The 13,926-nt window shown below is 50.0% G+C and overlaps 6 protein-coding genes across 6 annotated transcripts; 3 read left to right on the top strand and 3 right to left on the bottom strand.

Annotated features, from left to right (window-relative positions):
- Positions 1 to 197: 197 nt before the first annotated feature.
- On the top strand, positions 198 to 1,682 carry FSUBG_1685 (methyltransferase; the record flags this gene model as incomplete). Its single annotated transcript, XM_036679378.1, has 1 exon — positions 198 to 1,682. The coding sequence occupies one exon, from the start codon at positions 198 to 200 to the stop codon at positions 1,680 to 1,682; it is 1,485 nt and encodes a 494-aa protein (XP_036542781.1).
- A 331-nt stretch (positions 1,683 to 2,013) lies between these two features.
- FSUBG_1684 (DNA damage-inducible 1) lies at positions 2,014 to 3,325 on the bottom strand (the record flags this gene model as incomplete). The annotated part of the gene is made up of 2 exons (XM_036679377.1): positions 2,014 to 2,747; positions 2,803 to 3,325. The coding sequence occupies 2 exons, from the start codon at positions 3,323 to 3,325 to the stop codon at positions 2,014 to 2,016; spliced, it is 1,257 nt and encodes a 418-aa protein (XP_036542780.1).
- A 2,857-nt stretch (positions 3,326 to 6,182) lies between these two features.
- FSUBG_1683 (acetyltransferase) lies at positions 6,183 to 7,581 on the top strand (the record flags this gene model as incomplete). Its single annotated transcript, XM_036679376.1, has 5 exons — positions 6,183 to 6,192; positions 6,382 to 6,791; positions 6,879 to 7,289; positions 7,342 to 7,428; positions 7,477 to 7,581. The coding sequence occupies 5 exons, from the start codon at positions 6,183 to 6,185 to the stop codon at positions 7,579 to 7,581; spliced, it is 1,023 nt and encodes a 340-aa protein (XP_036542779.1).
- A 273-nt stretch (positions 7,582 to 7,854) lies between these two features.
- On the bottom strand, positions 7,855 to 8,559 carry FSUBG_1682 (orotate phosphoribosyltransferase; the record flags this gene model as incomplete). The annotated part of the gene is made up of 1 exon (XM_036679375.1): positions 7,855 to 8,559. One exon carries the CDS (start codon positions 8,557 to 8,559, stop codon positions 7,855 to 7,857), a length of 705 nt encoding a protein of 234 aa, XP_036542778.1.
- Positions 8,560 to 9,179: 620 nt separating this feature from the next.
- FSUBG_1681 (nucleolar GTP-binding protein) lies at positions 9,180 to 11,288 on the top strand (the record flags this gene model as incomplete). The annotated part of the gene is made up of 3 exons (XM_036679374.1): positions 9,180 to 9,309; positions 9,381 to 11,188; positions 11,247 to 11,288. The coding sequence occupies 3 exons, from the start codon at positions 9,180 to 9,182 to the stop codon at positions 11,286 to 11,288; spliced, it is 1,980 nt and encodes a 659-aa protein (XP_036542777.1).
- A 580-nt stretch (positions 11,289 to 11,868) lies between these two features.
- FSUBG_1680 (rab gdp-dissociation inhibitor) lies at positions 11,869 to 13,821 on the bottom strand (the record flags this gene model as incomplete). The annotated part of the gene is made up of 8 exons (XM_036679373.1): positions 11,869 to 12,063; positions 12,112 to 12,266; positions 12,319 to 12,858; positions 12,938 to 13,283; positions 13,354 to 13,381; positions 13,441 to 13,500; positions 13,628 to 13,652; positions 13,776 to 13,821. The coding sequence occupies 8 exons, from the start codon at positions 13,819 to 13,821 to the stop codon at positions 11,869 to 11,871; spliced, it is 1,395 nt and encodes a 464-aa protein (XP_036542776.1).
- Positions 13,822 to 13,926: the final 105 nt, after the last annotated feature.

Genomic DNA, 13,926 nt, shown 5'->3' with positions numbered 1-13,926 from the left:
CTACTACCTTGTTAAGTGAGGTTCGTTAACATCCAAATATGGCAGGTGCACGGGCCATATGCGGATCTGAGGTGCCCAGACTTTCAGGTACGTACCTCGAGCAAAAATTCAGATCTAGGAAATTTATCAAGCCAAACTTCATCAGCATCAAACTCATCAACCACAACCAAACATTTAATCACTTCCAATCGAAAAAAATGTTTGCTGTTCCAGGATGGTCTGTCTCAGCGGACGGCCTCAAATCCGAAGCCCCCAACCAAAATAATAGCAACAGCGCGCCTGGCAAAAAGTCCAATAAGCGCAAGCGCAACAACAACAACAACGCCACTGAGAATGTCACAGCTTCAACTGTAGCTGATCTTTGGGAGTCCGTGATTGAGGGAAAGAAGACTGAGCAACCCAAGTCTGATAAGGCTGCCAAGAGGCAGAAGAAGCAGAAGAAGTCCAAGGATGGTGAGGATGAGAAGCTGAAGGAGGGCGATGAGACGAAGGAGGATAAGAAGGAGGGTGATGATGATGAGCAGCCCAAACCTAAGAAGGAGAAGAAGGACAAAAAGCAGAAGCAAAAGCAAAAGCAAAAGGCTACCGAAGACTCAACAGAAACCACCACTTCACCAGCAAAGGCTGTCGTCGCAAAGACAGCACCTCTGCCTCCTGCTCCTCCCAAACTCACTCCCCTTCAAGCTTCTATGAGAGAGAAGCTCATCTCAGCACGATTCCGCCACCTCAATGAGACACTCTACACCCGTCCCTCCGAAGAGGCTTTCAGTCTCTTCGATGAGTCCCCCGAGATGTTTGACGAGTACCATGAAGGTTTCCGTCGTCAGGTCAAGGTCTGGCCTGAGAACCCCGTCGACAGCTTCCTCAAGGATATCCGCGCACGCGGCAAGGTCCGCCAACAAGGCAAAGGTAGACCTGGGGCTCCTCCTACGCCTTTGGCCAAGACACCGCTACCTCGCACACAACAAGAGTGTACCATCGCTGATCTTGGCTGTGGTGATGCTCGTCTTGCAGAGGCACTCCAGTTGGATGGCAAGAAACTCAAGGTCAATGTCAAAAGCTACGACCTCCAGAGCCCAAGTCCTTTAGTCACTAAGGCTGATATCGCCAACCTTCCTCTTGCTGATGGATCCGTCAACGTCGCTGTCTTTTGTCTGGCCCTCATGGGCACCAACTGGGTTGATTTTATCGAGGAGGCCTATCGCATTCTCCACTGGAAGGGTGAGCTCTGGGTTGCTGAGATCAAGAGCCGTTTTGGTCCTATCCGAAACAAGAACGCTCCTGTGACACACAGTGTTGGCAACCGCAAGAAGAACGCAGTGGCCGGTAAGAAAGGCAAGAAGGGTGCTGATAACGATGCCGAGCATGATGAAGATCTGGCCGTAGAGGTCGACGGTATGGATGATCGCCGCCGTGAGACAGATGTTTCAGCGTTCGTCGAGGTGCTCAGGTCACGCGGTTTTGTTCTTCAGGGAGATCGAGAGGCCATCGATCTGTCCAACAAGATGTTCGTCAAGATGCACTTTATCAAAGGAGCATCGCCCACAAAGGGAAAGCATGTCAAGGAGCAGGAGGCCCCCAAGGGTAAGAGGGGCATTATTCGCAGGATAGATCCCATCGATGAGCAGCCTGAAGTTAACGAGGCTTCTGTCCTGAAGCCTTGCGTCTACAAGATCCGGTAAAGACAACCAGCAAAGAGAGAGGGGAGGGTCTTTATAGATTAAGTTAGTTCCTGCGACGAACAATACCCGCACCAAAAGCTAATGAGCAATTTGTACTTCATAACTACGTTTAAACCGTATATCTTGAATACTCCTAAGCATCATGCCGCGTTGTAGCGAAATGGTCATGCCTGTTCCCTAACCATCCTATCCCATTTGTAGACAATGAAATCTTTCTATCCGCCCGCTAAAACACGGGAGAGTTGGATACTCATCTATCATTATGATCCTCCATGTTATTCGTTTTTTGTCTTTTCCTGTTACCATCCAGTGTGAGGTAGTGTTCTCGCCACTAGAAGAAAATCAACCCAGCAGCAACATCCGGGTCGCCCTCTGCGGCCTGGAGGGCCTGAATAGCTTGCTCACGAGTGGCACCCATCGAGATAAGACTCTCAATCGCTTGTGGCGAGATGTTTGTTGTTGTCTGAGCAGGCTGTGCAGCAGGAGGCGCTTGGGGTGCGGAGGGGGCGGGAGCTGCAGCTGCAGCAGGGGATGGTGCAGGCTGAGCGGCTTGCGGTCTGGCAGGGATCTGCTGTTGGTGCTGGCCAGGAGGCACAACGGCTCCGGTACGTTGTCCGATTGCTGTGCCATCGGGACCGGGCAGAGTTGGCTCTTGTGCAGCCGCCTCCTCTTCCGCCTTGGGGATCTCAGCTTCTCCCAAAAAGGGAATCATTTCACCTTGGATAATGAGCTTGTCTCTAGCCAGGTCAATAGTGGCTTGGTGTCGTTTCAACATGTCGAGGCCAAGCAAAAGGTCAACTGATCGGCCCTCCATGACAGTAAAGCTGCAGGGGAGGAATAGATTTCCAATTTTGATCTGTGCGGAATGAACACGGCCAATAATTCTTGCTGTCCCGACACCGTGAGCTACACCCGCAAATCGAGTATCGATCAGTCTCATTATGCCACAGGCCTCAGCACAAGAGGGAGACATGATGGTGGCCTGAGCACCGGAGTCAACAAACGCCTTGACTGGGTGGCCGTTTACCTCTACATCGACGTAGAGCATGTGAACTCTTCCGAAAACTAGGTTCAAATGATGTCAATATTACAGTCCACAGCTGGTATTTCAAGAACTCACCTTCAGGGTTGTGTTCCATAGCATTTTGCAAGTTCTCCATGACTCGCTCCTGTCGAATCATCTCCTCAATCTTTCTCTGGTTCTCAACGTTGAAAGGGTCATCGTTCAGTCTCTCGATCTCACGTTGTCGTTCCTGGCGTTCACGTTGCTCTCGATTCTGACTGTCATGGAAGATTTGTGCAAAGCGGGCAGGGTTGTCAACTGCTGCAGCAAGTTCTGGGTGTTGTGACTGGAGCTGTTGTCTCAGAGCAGGCTGGCCAAGAATCTGAAGGCGGATGAGCTCAGGGTCCTGTTCGTTCTGAGCTGGTCTCCTAGGCTGAGGGCGTCGAGCTTGTTCGGGTACACCAGTGCTTCCTCGCATGTCTCTGACGTGTACAGCCAACATTTCTCCATCCACAATCTGCAGTTGCTCCATGGTCTGGGTATCATCCGAAATTAGGCGACCGTTGTGGTAGATGTGCTGCGAGGTTGGAGGAACATTCGATTCTGCCTGAATGGACTCGCGAAGGGTAGCGAGTGTCATGTCGGGAAAGATCTCGAGGGTGAGCAGGCTATCCTGCTCCCCAGCCTGGGGGTTGAATATGTTAAGGGTGATGCGCCTGTTGTGGTTAGCATCCAATAGCCAAAGATGACGTAAATATGTCTAGGGCCTGGACTAACATTGTGGTGTATGTTGTTGTTCGTCTGATATTTTTCGTGAGTGTGTTTGAAGTGTCCAAGTTTAGGTCAGAGAGGACGAAAGAAAGTCGTCGAGGGCTCTCGAGAAAGTGGCTGGTCGTGAGAAGAGAGGAGTAGGCGTGGCCACGAGGGTGGCTAAGAAAAGAAAGCCCGGACAACTACCTAGGTAGCTACTATACCTAAGCACAAGACTGTAACAGCTCCTGAGGTAAGGTACCCACTGGGGGTCTTCAAAAATAGGAGCCCAAAGGGCCTGAGAAAAGTATGTTGACGTGGTAAGCGATTAGTTGAAGAAGAGTGAAGTAAAATTTTAGTACACAAGGTTGGTTGGTGTAAAAAAACGATCGGAGAGGAAAGAACAGATGAAGATGGAGATAGATGCAGGTGCAGGCTGGTGCAGGCAGTTGCACATAAAGTTCTCAGCAAGCTACTGGCTAACGTTGGAGCTATTGGAGGGGCCGTTTCCGCTGCCGCTTTAGTAGGTAGGTTCCGCCAGAGGGGTTAGTAGTTATGCCGCTTGATAGTAGGTAGGTACTTAATAAAGAGCAATTGTAGCTCTGATCACTCAGCTTCGCTTCTAACACTGGTTTCATATGTTGTCATGAGAACAAGGTGTTTTTTTATAGCTTACCCCAATTGAGGAAGAATATAGGGTAATGGTACAGTTGCTTTGCGGTTCATCGTACCTGTACGGAGTAACAGTACCAGTCAATGACTTACATCATATGGCACCCCCTCCATTCTGCCCTACCGTAGCTCGGGCCAAGAAGGCCGTCAGCCAACCAAGTTCCATATAATAAGAGCAATCTTGTCATGGATATTCAAGTTTCACTTACAGTTACCGCAAAAAAAACCCATCTCAATCCTTCTGGTCAGATATTTCCTGTTTTCGCAGTCAGCGGGCTTGCATTGTATCCCTCATGTACCGCTAGGCACAGCTGCACATACGCACGCACACTCACAATCAAGGACCACGCAACTGCTGGAAGCCGACGGAAGCCTATGGATGCTGACTACAGTTCGGTTCGGACATGAATGCACCAGGCGCCATTGACGATGACGAATGAGTGCTCTTCATGCAGCCAGGTAAGGGGACAGAGCGCTCTATAGGTCATGGAGTCGTGGCCATGGAAGGGGACGCAATAAAATATGGCACATCTATTCCCAGGTGACAAAAAGACTTATTCAGGGTTCGTGTATATATACGGACGGCCTTGGACTAATCCATTTTGGCACCTCATTCAAGGTCTGCAGCTTTCTTGCTCCCTGAGAGTGACATGTCCTTCCAGATGCTACTGTATGTACAGCACTACGCCCAGGCTCCTTATCCTCGCAGATCCAGCATTGGTTACCAGATCGGGCGAAATGCAACGATTTTGTTCCAAAGGAAGCATCGTGCATAGACCCCTTGGTCTACATACATACATAACTAAATCCCAACCGCTCCTGTGATATCGAAGGCCTCACTGGGGAGAGAACGTGGGATAGTTATGCTTTCGCGATTTCGTGGCATACCAGGATAAAGGAACCCGGGATTGCATGCGGCTGCTGCCGTTTCAGGGACCCCCCAACTACTGATCGTCTTGGTCAAAGCAACAGGGAGGTCGTCCCCGGGAGGCACAGAATGATCTCCTGCAGGACCGCCACCTGGAGGCACAGAAAGGCACCCTTGGTTTGAGCGTGCATGCTATAGGTAGGCTTGCTGCTCCGGTGTCCCGTTGCCTGGGCCAAGCAAGCTTCTTCACTGTTAGGGCTGCTAGTAAGGTTTCATCATGGATATTGTGAACTAGTTGATTGACGTTGAGGTGAAGTTGGTGACTTTATTTATTATCTCCCAGTCGGAACCTGTGACAGTCACCGTGTAAGATTTCATACGAGGTACAGTATTCTCAGCCGCCATGTTTCTGTACTCTTGTTACCTGACCATCGTTAAAATTCCGAATTAACACAATATTAATGCTTATCAGCTTAGATAAGGCTGTTAAGTTTAACAACAACCTTGTCCACCCATTGACATTGACTAATTGTCAAATGTTGGTCTTCGTACTCGATTACCCTAGACATCTAATACGGCTTCTCCTTACCATCACCACAAAAATAAGTTCCTTCTTAATATTTAATGGCCTGGTAGCTGCTTGGCCCATTTTCACCTGCAATTTGCCGTGACTTCCTATTCTGTTTGTTCTCCTTTGTTGAGGTCACGCGACTTTTGATATGTCATGTGCCAGACCCAAGCTTCCACTGGCGATGGAGACGGAACAAGCTCTCCCCGCTCATGAACCCATCGGGACGAGAATGGTAAAGTTGGAGAAAAAAGACAGTATTTCAAGGTTGGTTCAACACCATTTTCACAACCTGTGACATCGTTAACAGTTGCACAGCACTCTCACAAGCACTGGAGCCAACTGTCACAACGCCCTGAAGCCATTGTCACCTATACCCACCGATTGAAACTGGCCCCATCCCGGCGCCGGCCTCACTGCATCATCCGATCGCTCGGCATTCGTGGGTCCACCAGAAGTTGAATGGGCAAACAGGATAACTAAACCCGTCGTCCCATGACGTTTCATTCACTGTCTAACGAGTCTGAGTCTCTCTGTGTGATTCAGTCATCAAAAACTCACCCGATTCTGAGCCAAACGAGGTACAAACCTCCTCAACGCTTCACACCTCAAGACGCCTGTGCCTCATACCAACGTTCAATGTACACGGGTGAGCTTTAATTCCTCTCGTCGCATCATAATCATATCATCAAGAGACAACATCAAATTTGCAATATAATCTCAACACAAGCACAATCGACGAAATAGAAAGATCTTCTGCGATAGCTCTCACTACTCGAAAAGGACCCATAAATCTCACCTACAGGTCTATTCTGACGACCAACTTAAACTGAGGTAGTACCTCTAGTAACCATCACCGGCTCAAGACCCTTTCAGGGCTCAACCTTCAACGTGGCAACCGAAACCCAAACCCTCATGGGAAGCATGGAAAAGAAGAAGAACAATGAATTCGCTTCTGCCGCCAGAGATATGATCTTCTCTGGCGGCGTGTTCGAAAGCCTGGAGAACGATGACTCTGACGGCGCCATCGACGACGGAGACGCAGATGAGGACATGGTCAATTCGAAAAGGAACTTCTGTCAAATGAGAATCCAGAAAAGGAACTCAGAAGCTGGCCTTCTGAAGAAGGTCATTCCCTTTCACTGGGCTCCTATGCTCTCACCCCTGACCGAGAACGATATCGACACATGCGTTACTCTTGAAAATGTCGCACTTTCAGAAGCGAAGTATAGATCAACACGTGAAAAGGTAAGCCATGTTATATGGGTACTAATTCGTTGTTTGGAGGGCAATGGGACCACCAGCTCAGGTCAGATTCACTAATTAGCAAAACAGATCGAATACCGTATTCGGAAATCAGGAGTCTGCTACGGCCTATTCAATACCGTGAGGCCAAGCGATGTTAAGAAGATCTCTCTCACAACCATGCAACACAGTCGGCCAGTCGAGTCAGGACGATGCGATGGAGCCAAACATGTCATGTTTGCGCACGTCCTTGCAACACTTGGAACCCACCCAGTCGTAACTGATGCCGATATGGCCATGCCCGAGAACTGGAGAGACTCGAAAGCAAGCAAAGGCTCACCTCTGGGCCATCAATCTTCAGGGAGAACAATTTGTCTCCATTCCTTCATCGTGTGCCCAGAGGTCCAGGGGGTTGGCATCGGGAAAACAGTGATGAAGTCATATCTGGAGCTTATGAATGTATCTGGGATGGCTGATCGAGTTGCCATAATTTGCCAACCGGTAAGCAACCATAGTTGTCACATGAAATCTGCGTCGAGCTAATATGCCTAAGTACGCGATCCAATTCTACAAGTGCTTTGGATTCAAAGACCTTGGTCCAAGCACAGAAGCCCTTGCTGGTCAAGGCTGGCATGCCATGGTAAGTAAGCTCTATTACATAAACTGAAAGTCACTGACATAAGACCAGGTGCTTGAACTCCATGGTCCCAAGAGAAAGACTAAGGAGGAACCTACACGGAGGAATGAGGATGGGGATTCTCCAACCTCCAAGGCGAAGAAATCGCCATCATAGATTTTTACAGGCTTGTTGCCAGCATTTTTTTGGCAGTTGATCAATGAGTCTCCTCTCAAAAGCACCTCTTGCTTCATCTCACTTCGCATTACCAAGATATCACTCGAGTAGCCGCATCATAAAAAATAATGAGATAGCAGGTCTATAAAAACCGCATTTACCTGTTCAAATCTTCTCTTTTTTTATTTTAATTTCCCATTCCGTCTATTTTGTGACCCTTTGATATCATAACCTCATCCGTTCAACCCCATTTTCTTTTCTTCCATACTGCACTTAGTCGCTGGCCTTGTACTTGAGACGGTACTCCTCAGTTCGCTTGATGTCGTCCTCTGAAGCAAAGCTCTTCATACCAGCAATGATATCATCGAGGGTCAAGATAGCAAAGATGGGAATGCCATACTCCTTTCGCAACTCGCCAATGGCACTGGGGCCGGGCTTGGACTCATCACCATCGGTAGCAGGGAGCTTCTCCATGCGGTCGAGAGCAACGACAATACCAACAACGATACCACCCTCCTTTCGGATCTTGTCGATAGCCTCACGCTTGGCAGTTCCAGCAGTGATGACATCGTCGACGATGAGGATCTTCTTTCCCTTCAGAGGCGCACCGACAATGTTACCGCCCTCACCGTGGTCCTTGGCCTCCTTGCGATCGAAAGAGTAAGAAACACGGTCGAGGTTCTCGGGGGCGATCTCGCCGAGCTTGACAGCGATGGAGGAAGCAAGAGGAATGCCCTTGTAAGCGGGGCCGAAGATGATATCGAACTCAAGGCCGGTCTCTTTCTGAGCCTCAGAGATAGACTTGGCGAAAGCAGTAGCAATGGCACCGGCGAGACGGGCAGTGTGGAAGAGGCCGGCGTTGAAGAAGTAGGGTGAGATGCGCTTTGACTTGAGCTCGAAGCTGCCAAACTTGAGGATCTCGCCAGCGATGGCGGCCTGCAAGAATTCTTGCTTGTAGGGGGCGAGTTGAGAAGACATGGTTATTTATGTGGTTATATGAATTTCGTTTGAAGTCAAGATTGGGAGTGAATGTTTTCTAAAGCAAAGTTTGCGATCCCCTCTTGTACGTCTCTCTAAGTGGTGTTGAGCCCGGAGCCGGCCTTGGACCCTTTTGGTGGTTCAATGTATGGCGGCGGGGTTGAGGTGGGGGAGATGTAGATAAAGAAGTACCTACCTAGGTACCTACCTACAGTACCTTACCATATAAAAGTTCGGTTAGCAGAGAGAGCAGGGAAACGAGTATATCAACCCAGGATTTTATGTTCTATACAATGTAATTATCCTCACTAAACATTCAATTAAGGAATCAGTAGCATTATAGAAACAGTATTATATCCTTTCAGACCATCACCACTCTCCTAGAGCTGAGACGGCCGAGTCCATCACACAAAAAGTGACTTCTCTCTTATCGATAAGAAATCAGACTGACCGCCACGACCCACTAAGAAAAAATATTCGATCCAACTAAATTTTGCCATCTCTGATACCTCTTCTTCGAGTGACGAGCGACACTTTCTCTCTCCGTCCGTCTCTATCCTTTTTGATACCCCCCAGAAACAAATCCAACTCCTAAAAATAAAAATACCAGATCGCCCAAGATGAAGACGACCTGGAAGGATATCCCCCCGGTGCCTACTCAGCAGGAGTTTCTGGATATTGTTCTGAGCCGGACCCAGCGCAAGCTGCCAACGCAGATTCGCGCCGGTTTCAAGATCAGCCGTATTCGAGGTTTGTGACTTTTGTCTCGTCTCGCCACCATCAGGATCGCAATCGATCACTAACATTGATCACCTCGATAGCTTTCTACACTCGAAAGGTCAAGTTCACACAGGAAACCTTCTCAGAGAAGTTCGGCGCCATTCTCGAGAGTTTCCCTCGTCTGCAGGACATCCACCCTTTCCACAAGGATCTCCTCAACACCCTCTACGATGCCGACCATTTCAGAATCGCTCTCGGTCAGATGTCCACCGCCAAGCACCTGATTGAGACCATCTCCCGCGATTATGTCCGTCTCCTCAAGTACGGCCAGTCTCTGTTCCAGTGCAAGCAGCTCAAGAGGGCCGCTCTTGGTCGCATGGCCACCCTCATTAAGCGACTCAAGGACCCTCTTATGTACCTCGACCAGGTTCGCCAGCATCTCGGACGTCTGCCCTCGATCGACCCCAACACTCGAACACTGCTTATCTGCGGTTACCCCAATGTTGGAAAGTCTAGTTTCCTCAAGAGCGTTACTCGCGCCGATGTCGACGTTCAGCCCTATGCTTTCACCACAAAGAGTCTGTTTGTCGGTCACTTCGACTACAAGTATCTCCGCTTCCAGGCCATCGATACCCCCGGTATTTTGGACCACCCTCTTGAGGAGATGAACACCATTGAGATGCAAAGTATCACCGCCATTGCCCATTTGAGATCCGCCATTATGTACTTTATGGATCTTTCAGAGCAGTGCGGATACACAGTTAGCGCCCAGATTGCTCTCTTCAAGAGCATCAAGCCTCTGTTCTCCAACAAGCTTGTCTTCGTTGTTATCAACAAGATTGACGTCACCCGACCCGAGGACCTTGAGCCCGAGGTTCAGGCTGAGCTCCAGAGCATCCTCAAGTCTGGTGAGGTCGAGATGCTCCAATTGTCTTGCAACACTCAGGAGGGTGTTCAGGAGGTCAAGAACGCTGCTTGCGAGCGCTTGATCGCTGAGCGTGTTAACCAGAAGCTCAAGGCTGGTACCAACAGCAGCGGAAACATCGGTGGCCGTCTGGCTGATGTTATGTCCCGCATCCACGTTGCTCAGCCCATGGGTGGTCAGACTCTTGAGACTTTTATCCCCGAGGGTGCCAAGGACCGCAAGAAGTATGACAAGACCGACCCCGAGCGCCGAAGACTCGCTCGTGATGAGGAGGAGGAGAACGGTGGTGCTGGTGTCTTCAACGTCGACATGAAGGCCGACTACATGCTCGCCAACCCCGAGTGGAAGTACGACAAGATCCCCGAGATCTACGATGGCAAGAACGTCTACGACTTTGTCGATCCCGATATTGAGGCTAAGCTTCAGGCTCTTGAGGAAGAGGAGGAGAAGCTCGAGGCTGAGGGCTTCTACGAGTCTGATGAGGACATTGAGGATGATGAGGAGGCTGAGGTCATGCGCAAGGCCGAGCTGATCCGCGAGAAGCAGCAGCTCATCCGCAACGAGGCCCGCATGAAGAAGCGTCTCAAGAACCAGGCCATCATCCCCCGCAAGCAGATGAAGAAGCCCCTCTCCGAGTTCGAGGATGCCCTCGACCAGCTCGGTGTCGACACCACCGATATTGCCGAGCGTGCTCGCTCAAAGTCTCGTCCTCGTGGCCGTTCCACATCTCGCATGGCTACCGAGGACCCGGATGCCATGGATGTCGATGGTGGCCGCAGCAGCACTCCCCGCGAGCGTATGCGCTCTATGAGCCGACCTCGAAGCCGTGCTCCTACTACCAGCCGTCGCGACGATGGTGTCACAGACGAGGCTACTCGATCCAAGGCCGATCGTATCGCCAGGCTCAACCAGAAGCGCATGAACCGCATGGCCCGACAGGGAGAGGGCGATCGACACACGACCGCTTCCATCACCAAGCACTTGGTGAGTTTTGTTCCCACCCATATGTATCTCAGAACCGTAACTAACAAATCACTTTCAGGTCGTCGGAAAGCGTGGTATGGGCAAGACAAACCGCAGATAGAGAGCCAACACCAGGCTTCCCTTTCTTCCACCACATTTGGTTGTCTTTCTCTCTTTTCCGGCATATTTTCGCGGGTTCGTGGGCTGTGGGTTTGCCTGGGAGTTTGGGCGCATAGGAAAATGGATTGCGATTCCTTCGCTGCGTACGTACGTGCTTGACAAGAAGAAAATAGCTTGTGTGTCGCGTTGTTGCTTGGGATGAAGAAGCTCTGTCCGAGTTCAGCTTGATAGTAGATATCACGGCGCCTCCTTGAGAAGTACTAGAAAAGGGGCTGCCAAACTTTTCTTTTCTTCTCTTTTAACAGATCATGATTTATGAAGCATATAAAAAGTTTCAATCAAATTTCATATCATCCACCCAAAATATTATTATTTGTGTATACAGTTCAAAAATATTCATTTGACTTGTCGTGTGAGATGCTATCGAAAGAGGTATAATGAGATTGTGCCCAAGACGCACCATCGGTATCGGCCAATCTTCTGAAAAAGCAAAACAATCCTCCTACCCTGCCCGCTCTGTTACAGTGGTGTGGCCTTGTTACTCTTTTATCCTATTTGCTAGGAAGGTTCGCTGAGATTCTTTACTGCTCCTCGGCAACCTGGATACCTTCCCTCAAACCCTCAACCTTGAGCTCCTCCCCGGTGGCGCGGTGGTAGATGTCCTTGACGTCGTCGGTGGTGGTCTCAAAGTGGCTAGTGGCATCATAGCTCTTGGAGATGAAGATGTTATCCTTGGTGCCATCCTCAAGAGGCTCATAGATGGGAATGGGGGGACCCTGGAGATTGTTAGCGTGTATCTTCGTATTTCAACCCAGGTAACTTACCATGAACTGCTCCTCAATCTTGCCAAGGCGGTCGAGACCAGCCTGGAGCTCAACGTGGTGGTTAGCTGATGTCTCGGCAATAGTCGAGACAATGGCGATCCAGTAGCCCTTGGGGCAGACGTTGTGGGCGGAAGAAACGCAAGCAATATAGACGTCTAAACACAAATGTCAGCAACTATATAGGATCATCAGAATCGGAATTATTACCGTTCTTTCGGCCAACCTGAGACTGGGGAATGATGAGCTGGGCAGAGTCGGCGTCGTTGGTACCAGCGAGAGGGTGCTTCAGAATGCAAATAGCTCGGAGGACGTGGCCGACAACCTTGGCCTTGTTGGGGAAGTAGGAGGGGTCACCGAGGATCATCTTGGCCTTGGTCTTGAACTTCATCTCCTCAACACCAGTCATGGTCGCCTCGATGCCAACAGCCTTGTCGCCGTCGTACTGGATCTCGTCGATGTTGGTGTTGAGCATGTAAGTACCGCCGTAGATGGCAGACAGACGGGCGAAACCTTGGGGAAGCTCGCCAAGACCGTAAAGAGGGTAGATGTAAGGAGACTTTCCGTATCGGGCAACAGAGTTACCGTACAGGCGGATTCGCTGGATGGCCTCGGGAGCCTGGCCAGGGGTGGTGATGTAGTCGTCGGTGAGGTAGAGAGCCATGGCGTGGCCAATGAAGTCCTTGGTGGTGGTCTCGAGGCCGAACTTGTCATAGACGTCCTTCATGGTGCACTTGTTGATATCAAGGCCTAGACAGAGGATTATCGGTCAGCAAATTGTCGAATTTCGCAAGATTATCTTCTTTGCGCATCTCCTTGGAAAACGTACCCTTGTGTGTCGCAGGGTCCTTGATGTCGAAAGTGCCAACCCACTCAATGAAGGACTTCATGCGTCGTTTCTCGAAGATGCCCATGAGAGGAGATCGCAGAGCCTCAGCGGCATCAGATGGCACCTTGGCGACGGTAGCCTTGTTGGAGGCACCCTGCTGGACGTAGCTGCCAGCGACTTGCTTGAACTCGAGGTACCGTGTAACATCGGTAGAAACGAGAATATTGGTCAATTCGCCGGAGGACATGAGGAACTTGGGGACAAGGTCGATGTTCCAGTCGTTGAGGCGGCCATATTGCTTCCAGGGCTCCTCGCCTTCGCGGAAGTTTCCGTACTTCTTGAAGAGCTGTATTCTGTTGTTAGATATCGGTCTGGCAAGATATAGAGATCGGGAGGTTTAGGCTAGGGTTGCGTACAGTCTCGAGGTTCACGGAAGCTGCCTCACTGGGACACAGTTAGCTTTTTGTTTATAGAAAAGTATTTGCATTTAGAAAGAGACTTACCCGCCATAGTGATCATTGCGGTCGATGTGGAGGACCTTCTTGCCCTTGACACTCAGAACACTGTTGAAGCACAATTAGCCATCACCGCCTTTACACATCATGTGCTATACCGCCTTGCAGCTTGCGCAGATCCGTAGCGGCCTTTGCAACACGAGGAAGCGGTCAAAATGGATGCAGTTTGTCTTACCCAGAAAGAATACACTCGGTCAATCCTAAAAACAGTCAGCATCCGCTTGGGAATACAACAAGTCGGCGGCATCAAGCCAAAGCTCTCTGATGCGGGGGATCCGCCTTGTGGTGGCAGAAACAGGCGAGGAGGGGGAACAAGAACGTACCAGTGCCCAGCACGATGACGTCGTATTCAGGAGCAATCTCATCCATGATGGCTATTCTCTGGTGTTGATATTCGATGGGCCTTTAGGTGGAATGATAGAGAGATAGGGAGTAAGAACAGAGAAAAGAACAGAGGCGGAATAGGATAAAATG

The sequence above is a fragment of the Fusarium subglutinans genome (assembly GCF_013396075.1).
Source record: "Fusarium subglutinans strain NRRL 66333 chromosome Unknown NRRL66333_c0000011, whole genome shotgun sequence".
Taxonomy (NCBI): Eukaryota; Fungi; Ascomycota; class Sordariomycetes; order Hypocreales; family Nectriaceae; genus Fusarium; species Fusarium subglutinans.
The sequence above is the reverse complement of the archived record's forward strand: the minus strand, read 5'-3'. Positions and strand labels throughout refer to the sequence as shown.